The sequence below is a fragment of the Strix uralensis genome, chromosome 4 (assembly GCF_047716275.1).
Source record: "Strix uralensis isolate ZFMK-TIS-50842 chromosome 4, bStrUra1, whole genome shotgun sequence".
In the NCBI taxonomy this organism is placed as follows: Eukaryota; Metazoa; Chordata; class Aves; order Strigiformes; family Strigidae; genus Strix; species Strix uralensis.
In genome coordinates, this window is record NC_133975.1 from 114,102,493 (window position 1) to 114,114,587 (window position 12,095).

General features: G+C 36.9%; 1 protein-coding gene and 1 non-coding gene across 3 annotated transcripts in view; one reads left to right on the forward strand and one right to left on the reverse strand.

The window, feature by feature from the left end:
- Positions 1-12,095, forward strand: part of TDP1 (tyrosyl-DNA phosphodiesterase 1) — a 51,427-nt gene that overhangs the window by 25,468 nt on the left and 13,864 nt on the right. For both annotated transcript variants that reach the window (XM_074868578.1, XM_074868579.1), the window contains one exon: positions 1,169-1,271. In XM_074868578.1, coding sequence (XP_074724679.1) covers positions 1,169-1,271 — 103 coding nt within the window. The remainder of the gene's footprint in view (positions 1-1,168; positions 1,272-12,095) is intronic.
- On the reverse strand, positions 8,123-8,204 carry TRNAL-AAG (transfer RNA leucine (anticodon AAG)). Its single transcript has one exon. It is a non-coding gene; the product is annotated as a tRNA-Leu (tRNA).

Genomic DNA, 12,095 nt, shown 5'->3' on the forward strand with positions numbered 1-12,095 from the left:
TGAATGTGCTAGTTTGTACAAAATAGATATGGGTTAAGCTGAAGTTTATCCTTGTGCTGCTTTATAATAAAACATGCAGATATCTAATATTTGGAATCTGACCTTTTGTCAGATTAAGTTGTTCAGCAGTCTAGCTTGAAGTCTAGCTTTGTATTTCTATTGTTTGTTTTTTAAAGAAGCCAAAAGGGGGAGCAGGAAATTTCTTGACGTAAGGGCAGAATGTCTTATTGTGAATGAAAACTAGATATGTTTGTTTTGCCAAAAATGATTTTCATGCAACCCTATATACTGTAGATTATGATCTTTAATCTTTTTTCCTCTTTCTATTTTGTTTCTTTAAATTTCATCATTTATCAATACTGATGCCTTCAATAGTAGTAAGGATTAAGGTGCTTTTTAAAGGATTCAAGTTGTTCAAATGTGGTGCTGAGTCTACCTAATGCAGAAATTTATAGTTGCTTTTATTTTTTCTCATGTTTCTTCTATTCTACCTTTTGCTACTATCAAAAAGCATCCAGTACGTCTGTCAGTTAAAACATAATGTTTAAGCTTTGTATTTTGCTGTAGTAGTAAGTTTTGACAACAGAATTGCATTTATTCTTTGACTCCTAACTTGATCTACTTCATAGCAGATACTGATGAAGGATTAACTACAACATGGTGCTGAATAGCACATGAAAACAAAAATATCTCTTTGATAAATACTTGTTTTCATAAATATATGTAAGAACAAAATGCCAGGAGCAAAAGATACTGTTTAACACTTGCAAAAGTGCTCAGTACTAAATGTATTATAATGTCACTTGTCATAACTGAGCTAGCCTTTAATCTTCTTAAGCATCACATTGAAGCTCTTTACCAAGTTTCTTTCTGAAATGGGCAGAGAAGATTCAAAAGGCTGAAATTTGTCTTGTAGATCTGTGTGACACAAGTAAGCTTGTATAATTATCTACATGTGTTGTATTGAACGCCCTTCTATATATTGTCTCTGTTTCTCCCACTGTGCTGTAAAAATAGCAGTGAGGAATAACACTCAAATCACTTTTCATAAAAAGACTGTTCTGATTGAAGTTCTCCTGCTAGAAGTGCATTGTTAACAGCTGTGGTACATAAGCATTTTCTGCTGTGAAGATTATGCCTCACTGAAATGCTTTGTTTCTCTTTGCAGTGCCAATCTATCTAAAGCAGCTTGGGGAGCTCTGGAGAAAAATGGCACCCAACTGATGATCCGTTCATATGAACTGGGGGTCCTTTTCATGCCTTCAGCATTTGTAAGTTCATAGTTCAAGTACAAATCCTGGGATATGCAAATATTGATGAATACAAATGTGACTGAATAATCTACTTACTAGGTTCTGTGTTTCCAGGTTAGAAAGCTAATAGCAAGAGGAGTTTATTACAAGGTATTCTTTAAAATAGAAACAGTCTGTTTTCCTATGCAGCAAGTGTGGATTTGGTATTGATGTGACTTTTGTTGTCTTACTGAAAGGCAATAGTATTTTAAAATTGTAACATATACTAAATGTTGCTGGAAAGGATGATCAAATCTCCTCTTTAGTATTTCTTAAAACTAGGCTGTAAGTGCATATTCACATTGAAGTGATGTGTTTATAACTTGAAAATCAGTTCCTAATGTTGCACTGACTGCTGTTCTTGCTCTTTCCCTGAAATGCATTTTCAAATGCAAAATGCATTTGTCTCATCTCAAACTTTCTCCTTTGAGAACAAGTTCTCAAATGCATCTGCTAAAATCTCAGAGCATCTTCATAAAAGACTGTCTAAAAGCTGAAGGATTGTATCTTCCAAACTGATGTGACAGCAGTCTCTGTATGTAGAAGACAAGTTTGACCCAAAATAACTTACTGTTCTGATGTGTGGTGTGGAGGATTGGGAGACACGAAATGTTTTCGTGATAACTAAGGTCTATCTACCTTGTAGCCTTGTCTTTGTGCAGTTGTAGGAGATGCCATGGGGATTAGCACAATAAAGAGTGTGTATGTGATATCTCTTTAGTGTATGTTCCTTATGATTTATTTTAAAGGCTTTCCAGGATGAGAATTGTATCCAGACCATGATGGTTGGTTAGTAGTCACAAATCAGCTTATTCTCTTATCATTCCTAGGTAATGTTTATGGATGTTCACATAATGTTTCATCACTTCTGTTGATTAATAATGTACTCCCAAATGAATATTTACTAATATTATGACATTGTAAAAATGTTTACTGTAACTGTATAATTGTAGTCTTCTAAGATTGCAATATGAAGATTGATAGCTTCTGGCTGTGCCTGACATATATTAAGGAGTTTATGCAGTAGTGTGGTCTCTGATACTGTGAACCGTAGAGACAATCTCAGATGTCATTCTCCAACATGGCTTATGTGGAAGAAAACTTTTAGAGCAAGTGCATTGATCAGACTGAAACAAGAAAAATCATACAACTTCCTATAGTAGGAAGCACTGGGTTTGAGATCACTTCAGTCTTAGAAAAAGCAAACATCACATGCATAAGCAACTATTAATAACAGAATAATGAAGTGTTGGGCAAAAAAATTGTGTAAAAAGATTTGACTTCTAACAGCAACTGACCACAAGGAATAACATAGTATTCTAAGAAATTGGCTACTGTTATCTCCAGATGCTGCCAAGCAAAGAATTTGTCTGATATAATTGTACTTAGTGAATGAAGTTTTTTTTATATGAACGTAACTGTCCACCAGATTGTGCAGTCACTTTAGATAATTTGAATATTCCTGTTCTGCCTCTTTTTCATGCATTGCTAGTTTTGGAAAGCATACTTCAAATGTGTAGGAAATCGGGAATAATTGAGTTAGTCTTTTTGCCAAGAGTGACTATACCTGTTTCAGATCTGAGCAATCTGCAAAATTTTCACTTAAAAACCCAACAAACAAATGAAAAGCAAAACATATTCCCCCCCCTCCCCCAAACCCCTGTGAGAACGTTTGGCTTGCATTTCATCCTGAATCTTGCATTCTACACAGGTTTTCTTGCATGTGGAGTAGGGGAGGGGGGGATCACCAGAACATTTTTCAGATGGCCAAAACTTAAATAAAAATCTTGAATTTTCTTAACCATGCCTAAAATTGTAAGTCTTAATGCCTCTGAACTCATTCTTGTGAGTTGTTCCATAATTTAGTTTCATCCTAAAATAAGACTTCATTTTGATGAACAGAATTATTTGTTCAGGAGCATTTAATTTATCAGAAATATAAAAGATTCTGAAGCACTCCAACCTTAGCAATCTGAAGTTAAAACTTTACCTTCTTTGCAAACTAGTTAGACCTTTCTGCTATTAATGATGTTTTCATCATTCTGGGTGTTTTAGATCAAAATTATTAATGTTTTTGTTTTTGCTTGGAGTCTAGTCTTAGCAGTTGGAGTAAAATCCACTTAGCCATTTAAGAGATTGAATATTATTAAAAATGAAGTGTGTTTTTATTCTTCTGTTGGATCAGAATAACTGGAATTTAAATGCAGTGTCTAAGTTAAGTTTACTGATGATTAATAACACATTGGATAGTTATTAAGCATCTGCTTCATTTAGCAGAAGCCTGCAGGCCTGTTTACACAAGAAAATTTAGAGAGATAGGTTCTGCTCTAAGTCCAATATGAGTACTAGTAATGACAACTGTAAAGAATGGTTTTGGTAAATGCTCTTGGGTAAACAGTTCCTAATGAAGCTCAAGCCTTGTGGTCAAGAGAGGCAAAAAAGACGTTGGCTGGGTCTGCTCTCATGAGAGGAGAGGTTTCACTGAAACTGCAAAAATGTGACCTCTCTTCTCCCTTCTTTGCCGTACTTCTGTTTAGGAAGTAGAGATAATTCTGCTTGGTGTGGGAGGGGTGCAGCATCGGTTTGAATCTTAGAGGCTTTTTAGCAATTTTTGCTGCATTCTACATTCATAGGCACACTCTAAATTTGTTTATGAAATGAACCCCAGAAAACAGTTGATTTTTAAATGTGTAAGAATCCTTGACTTCTGGCATTCTGTTTTTTCTTTTGATCAGCCTTTTGGAAAAGGCAGTCAGGGTGTTCCTGTTCTAATCCCTACTATGTTCAGGAAAAGATCAAATTCACCTATTACTATATAGCTCCATGTTATTTTGTCATTAGTTGAAGCAGAAGCAGTGTGAAAACTTCCTGCAGTTCAGAGGAGTCAATGCTGAAAGCTTGACCATTAAGTAAGAGGCAGAGAAATATTTATTTTGGTTTTAATATATGTGGTAGCAAAACACTTCATACACTGGGAGCAGGAACTGTAATTTTGTACAGTATGCCTGTAATGTAATATCAGGTTAATTAATGAAGTAGGACTTGTCTGCTGCCAGTCTACTCCACTTCTTGCTACTGTCTGATTGTTGTAACTGTCCCCTAGAAAAAGATTTCAGACTTTAAGACTGTAATAGTGTTCTTTTGCTGTCTTATATAACACCTGTGTAACTGTCAACCTTACAGCAGTAATGGAGTTCCAGTTTTCATCTTGGGAGTGTCCACCTAATCTCTTAATAAGGAAAAATTGTAATGGAAAATACAGTTTCTGTGCTGCTTTGTGATTTCTTTTTAAAGTTGAAAATAAACACAACTTACATTTAATATATAGTCAGTGTCAAATGCAAAAGCTAGGGGCCAGTATTTTCAAAACTGAACTTTAATTTGTACCGCTAACATGGTTTTAGAAGTGTAAGCAATCTGCTTGAGGCGGGGGGTAGAGTGGGATTGTTTGGGAACCAAGTGGCTTTTCAGAGAGCGCAGAAGCATACATATTGGGAAGATGAGTCACTACCAACAAGTGAATAAGTACTGCTGGAAACAAATTTAACTGTAGGCATCAAGGATTTAAATGGCTGATGTTTTTTATTGCAGCATAAATTTATCCTTATGATGCATGCATAACGCAATCTTGTATCTGAAAACCAAAAATAGTTTAATGCATGCAAGATGTTTCTTTCTTAAGAATTGCCAGTTGATGGTTATAGTGGTAGAGTTCAGTACAAACTGGCAAAAAGGTCCAAGAACTGGAGCTAATACAGACCATGGTAAGTATCATGTTATAATTGCTGTGCTAGCAGTGTTCACATTGGTTTAAGGCTTCTTCAGGCATATCTGTACAAACTGCTGTCATTAGTTACATGCCTTTCATTAATTAAATACATTTGTAATGTTTTAGTAGACTCTAAAGCTTTTGGCAAAGTTTTTCCTTTATGCAGCTTTAGGAGTCAACACTCAAGAAGATGGTTGCAAATAACTTCAAATGAGATTTAGTTTATCGTCCATAACTTGAAATAACTTGCTGTAAGGCTGTGTTTCAGTCTAATGATACTCTGCAGTAGATTTTCTAGTGGTAGGATCTGACCCCTGGAATTTCAATCTGTCAGAAATAATTTACTTCAAAGGTGTCATTAAACTTTATAGAGATGAGAATTTTGTCTGTTGGGCCATCCTTTGTGATCAAAGTCTATGGAAAGTTTGTAACTATGTTCAGTAAAAAAGCCTTCAGGAGGAATTGAAGTAGTTACTTGTTAGAGTGAATTAATGCAATTTCTATACGTACAGTGGATCAAACCAGTGAAAGTTACTTATGCAAACTTGGTCAAGATATTGATCTCACTAAGTAGTTGTAGGGCAAGTTCAGATTTGCAGAAAGGATGCTGACAGTCTTGGGATTGGGGAAATCATTTTTGTTTGTTCAAGGCCTCTCTTCCTTAAACCTACAACTGCTGCGGACTTACACTCTCGGCCTAGGAAACATAACATATAGTGAAGCTTTGCTGCAACTCAGGATCGTGTTCTGGTGACAAGTAGGTTGCTGTACCTGTCTGACTCAGCAGATCAGCCCGTTAGACCACCTGATAAGATAGGTTGGAATCTGGCTTCTCAAACATGTCAAAGCAATAGATTAGCTTAACATGTGGAACTACATCAGTTGGCCCTACCATGACAGTAGCCTGTCCATGGCTGTCTTCACTCCCTTAGTTGTACTAGCACCGGTGCTTAGTGGATTCCTTGTGCTTTAAACCAGCTCATACTGGCCAAAACCAAATTGCAGAGTTTTTCAGTGTTGTTCCATGAACCAGCTTAACATGATCAGGTGAGTGCTAGTAGAAGGAAGAAGTAGGAAGGGCAAGTTCAAGGGGTCAGAGAGCAGGGATGTGAGCGTAGGATCACATTGAGATAACCTTCTTTTGGCCAGGTTTTGGAACCAGAGCCTGTGGAGAAGGCTGATCAGTGAAGTTTTGGATGAAAATAGGTGTAAATGGCTAGGACCTGACTGAGGAAAATCTATTGTGCACTATAAATAGACAAACCTCAAGATCTTTCCCTTTTTGTCACACTGGTTACTTTAGTCACTGTTGGAGGAGTAGAAGGCTTTACTTTGTCATATCAAAGGAACATCTCAAAACTCTGTGGCCAAAAGCACATGCTTATGGAAAAGTATAATAGTCAGGCATGTATGTAGTAGTTTATCCCTGAAGACTTCTTGACTCAGAGGCTATAGGCTCTTCTGTGAGCATCTTGTCTTTTCTTAAATGCCTATAAGCTTCTAGCATTCACAACCTGCTCTGGCTGAGTTCCACAACTTAACAATGCCACATGAAGCCCAGTGTTATGAAAATGAGTTTCATTTTATGATTTTCCCATCTTGCACTGAAAGATGCAATAACCATGTGATCCCTATTCACCTTTTCCATGCCACTCTTTCTGTAGGCCTTTATCTTTTTCTAGGCTGAAGAGTCAGCCTGCTCAGTTGCTTCTAGGGTGGAGATTGATCATTCTTACTACTTTTCTCTATTTTTTTTTTTCCTTTCATATCATTTGGGTTGGGAGGGACATTGGGGAGTGGAGGGACAAAGGTGCACAAGAGATGCAAGTATAAATCTGGAGAAACAGATTCAGATATAAATTTGTGATACAATGATGTTCTCAAGGTTCTCCCCACTCACCGAGTCTGTTTGACCTGCTGTATTATTTACAAAGTGCTGTATAATATGTTAGCCTCTGATTGTTTTTCAACAAGTGAATGAGGAAGTGTTTATCTGGAATTGACAGAAATGTGTACATATGAGAAACATGATTCTAATATGTCACACTTCATGATAAAGTTTAGTTTGATTTTTGTTGAATAGCATAATTAAAATGTATGCAATATAAAGACACTTAGTGTAAGTACAGTGCTTTCTCTGCAGCCCTCACAACTCTTATTTGTCTTATGTAAATTATAGAGGCATGCAAATATGTGCTCTTACACAGGTGGCTGTACTAAAATCTGCCAGTGTGCATGAGATAGTCTTATGTTTGAGTTTCAGATCTCTCGGAACACAACTTAATTGAAGCTCATCTAAAACTTATAAGACTGTCACACTTAATATGTATTTTGGAAGAGAATACTTGGTTCTCTTCCTCCCAGTTTCCTAAATGTTGATATTTAATTGTGAAGACTGGCAACCAGAAAAAAACAAGTCACCTGTCAGTAGTCACATGATATGGTGTATATGGGAGCAAAGTGGGGAGAGGGACTGCAGCTGTCGTTCCTTCCTTCACTGGGAAGTGCCTGCAAAGACACCTGATAACACAGAGGTAGTCAGAGACAAATATTAATACTTGCCTTATGTACCTGTAGTCATTTGATTTTCAAGTTTCAGTGCTTAGCTTGTGAATCGCTTATGTGTATGCCCTGCAGTTAACTCTGCATAAGAAGTGGTTCTTCAATAACTTAGTCTAGTTGTCAAGACTTCTGTTGTTTCGGTGTGGTTTTAACATACTATGTTCCAGAGTAGTCTTAGGAGGAGATAATGGAGAACTAGGAATAGACTAAATTTTTAGAAAATTGCTTTTCTAAATTTGTTTGCAACTAAAAATATACAGAATACAAACTAGATGAAATGCTTTGAAATACAACTGAGCTTTTTTAGGCCTCAAAAGACTCAGTACACTATAGCTGTTGGAATGCCAATTTCTGATAGCTCTGTTTCTTCAGGTAGTTTCATCTAGTTTGATCACAAAGTTAATGACACTTACTCTGGTAGAAGTTAAGATTGAGAATCATAGAACCATTTAGGTTGGAAAAGACCTTTAATATCAGAGTCCAACTACTAAAACATTCCTGGCAGCGGTGGGATTCGAACCCACGCCCCCGAAGAGACTGGAGCCTTAATCCAGCGCCTTAGACCGCTCGGCCACACTACCCTGGTGGACTTGTGTGGCACATGCTTAGTATTCCTAATCTTAAAAACTCCACTAGCTTGGTGGTTTGTGCCTTCTGTTTTCTGCTGAATCCAAATTTGGAAGTGGATCGTTCCTCACTTGCCATCTGTTGACTGCCAGTTTTTGTCTGGTTTTTAAAATGCTTCCAGAACTTATGCTTCGAGTTTGGGTCTTGGCCTGGTGTGCTAATGCAGACTCTCAGAAATATGTTGAATGGTTGTTCTCAACATTGCAGTGGCTGTCATCATTTACAATTTTAGGGTTTAGGGAAAAATCAGCTGATGCTGACATTAGATCATAAGCTTCTCTTGATTAAAAAAATGTTTATTAAAAAGATCATGTCCTGTGTTTGAACTGCATTTCATTTTCTCTCTCCATTTTTGTTTCTCACCTCCTACATCTTCACTCTCACTTGTGTTCAGCTTGCTCTTTCAGCTGCTGGGGATTCCTTTCCAGAGGCTGAAATAAATTGCATCTTCAACATGTAAAACATGATCAGAGAATCCTATCACCTAACAGTATGGAGTTCTGGGAAGCATGTTGCAGTAATTACTTAGTTTGAAAAATCCTGGAAGTGTGTGATGGAAAGCTTTTCATATAAATAGTTCCTCCTCACCACTTCTGTGTCTGATAAGGTTGTTAAGATAAACTGAGCTTGACCTGTAAAATGGTATAAAAGTTTGTAGAATACTTAAATCTTCTAAAAGGTCTGTTGAAGAATATGGTACTAGGCAGCTAGTTTTCGGAAATACAGACTCAGAAATGTAGTTGCCATTGCCTACCTAGTGCTATCAGATGCTACATTTATATTTAGATAATCAGTCACAGACAACTAACTACAGTATTACAGATTCTGAAATGCTGTATTTGATGGTGAATACTCTCTGGTAATGAGCAAAATACTTTTATAGTTGCCTCTCTGGATGGGTTTGAGCTGAATCTGGATTAGAGAGCAGATAGCCGTTACATCTGTGTGATCATTAGATACGAACTGCTTAAAGTTTCCGCGAGTTCAGACAACTGAAGCAAGCACCTTCAGTCATAGCTCAACTTAGACCAGAACCAAAATAAAGTAGGTTACGCTCTCTGAGTGTAACATTAACTTCCAAAGTAACATAGTACCACTTTGTTCTCTAATTTCCTCTAGTTTCAAATTAAGTCTTCTATCCTGTATGAAATACAGTGGGGGTGGGGAAATAAATACAATGTAGGTAAATTAAGATTTTATATGTGGACTTCAGAATCTTAAACTGTCCTTTTAGTGTTCACAGAACTGCTACAAGGTTTTCAAACTCCGGTGGTAAAGACACCCAGAGACATGTTTTCCAAGCCAAGGAACTTTGGGTTTAGACACCTGAATCTGTTACTGGCTGTTTACCAAAAAAAAAAGTATTCTGATACAGTTGAGTAAAGCTCTGTTTTGAATAAATGCGCCTCAGTATTGAGGAAGGATTTCATTGTGTATTCTTCTGGTCAGAGGATCGTGGTCACTGTAAAGTTTGTGTAGATCCTTAATTCTTTACTGCCCAAACTAGTGAGGTTTTCAAAGTTTTGCCAAAACCCAGGCTTTTTTTCTGTTTATTGGCATGGGAAAGGATAGTCCTGTATTCTAGTGGAATAATCAGCTGTCTCCTGTAGGAGTTACTTCAGTAGTATCAAAATACTGTAGTGATATCAATGTTAATTCCCACTCAAGTAGGGGTAGCAATTCTTACCTCCGTCTTGTGTAATGTTCTTTTGTAGTCTGCAATCTGCCTTGTGTTTGGGGCAAAAAGGGGTGGAAAGTGGAATTTTAAAAGCTGTTCTACTTCCTTTTCCCATTCTTCCTCCCCATGCCTACTTTTACAACATGTGATGCTAAGGCACTAATACCACCCACAATGGCATCTAAAGTTTGATAAGTATAAAAAAAGTATGCTTTCCCACCTGAGAAATGTATTTCTTAACATTTCAAAATGTATTGCTGTGAGCAGCAGTCAACCAAAATATAGCTGCAGAGGGAAAAATTCTGAAAGAATAGAATATGGCTGAAGAAAATTTGCAAGGCAGGCAGAATTTTTTCAGGCAAGATCCTGCTGGTTTGTTTTTTGGAAACAGTGATGAGAACTGTCAACATCCAGGAAATGTTTGAAACAGACAAAATGTGTGGCTTACTTCAATTTCTGTGTGAAGATAGAGACATGAGAGTTAGTATTTCTAAAACCACGTGAATCTCTTCAGAGAGCCTTGTTAAAGAATGTATTCCATAACCTAGACTCTTACTCCAGGATGTTTTGAGGAAAACCAAATATCTTTTCTTAGATTAGCATTTCCTGAATGGAAATGCTACAGGTTAAATTCTGACAAATAAAACAATTTGGGGAGTCTAGCAGGGTTGGAGGTCAGCATCAGAGAAGAAATAAGACTGTCAGAGGAGAGGAAAATATAACTGGTGACTACTGAGAAAGAACAAGGAAGAGGAAAGCAAAGGTGTAGAACAAGTGAAAGAAGCAAAATGCTGGAAAAGAAATACACTGAAGTAATAATGGAGCAAGAAGGCAGAAGAAATGAAGCAGAAACAAAACCAGTACTAGGTTGAGAAAAAGATGGATAACAGGGAAGAAAATGAAATTAAAAATGTCCTACAAGTGGTGCTTTTTTCTTTCATGTTGTGTGAAAAGCATCTACTGCTATGAACTTCAGAGTGAAATACATGTGTTCTTGATGCTTGAGTTAAACTGAGATTACTATGTAGAGGCCTAAGTAGGTGGTGTTCTACACTATGTGCTTTGATGGTAATGGTCATACAAATTTCTAACTCGGATGGTGCCAGGCAACAGCTGTGTAGCTTTGGTGCTCTTGATCAGGCATGCATATGAAGTTCATTGTAGAATAAGAACCAACTCACGATACAGCAGAGAAGCCTTCTCTGCCATTCCACATTTCTCTCATAGCTGCATCTAGAGGATGAGAAAAGCTCCCAGGCACTTGGGCCAATCAAACCTCGTACAAGCCATTTTAGTTTGCAATTTAAATGTCACCTTGTGAGTAGTATCTAGGACTGTACACTACCCAGACCCTCCACCGACTGAAACCTGACCACTGAGTTGTGAAAAACCTCTTACCACCACCACCACCACCATTTACACAGTTCCTGTTCTTTGTAAGATATAGCATCCCTGGCATATTTCATGTTTTTTCCACTACAAACATAAGTATGGTTATTTGCATTTTTGTAAATTTCTATCAATCCCTGAGTGATTCAAGTTCATTAGAAAAGTAAAGGTGTACAACTTGATTGTTGCACTTTTTTCTAAGTAATTATGAATTTTGTATTTTTCTATTCAGTTTCAAACCTTTAGATATTTATGAGCTTTTAAAAATAATCTTACATCTTTACATTGGTTCATTTTGAACATACTGTTTGTTACTTAAAAGCTAAACTCCACTAAATGCTGTAGTCTGATTTTAATGAAGTTTTATCAGAATTCCACTGACTTAAATGGTATAAGAAAAGGAAGTTTAAAATGCACTTTCATTCATGCAGTCCTTTGAAATGTACCTTGCTTGTTTCCGGTGTTATTTCATATAAAAGGCAGTGGCTTTTACCTAGTCCTTGAAATAATACACAGTGTTTCTTATATTGTAACTAGTTACTCTGGGTTACGACACAAAGGAGGCATCTATATTCGAAAGGAGTTTCTTGAACTGGCTTGCTAGAACTGCTATAATACAGCTTGGCATTGTCTTTGACAGTTCTCCATTTTCTCTGTTACTATGCTTCTTCAATAACAAAGGGTGTAAAGCTGCTTTGTATCCCATGCTTTATGTGGTTATATGAATGTTGCTTCTTCCAATGCTAACATTTGATGAAGTAAAACTTCAGTAAAGAAC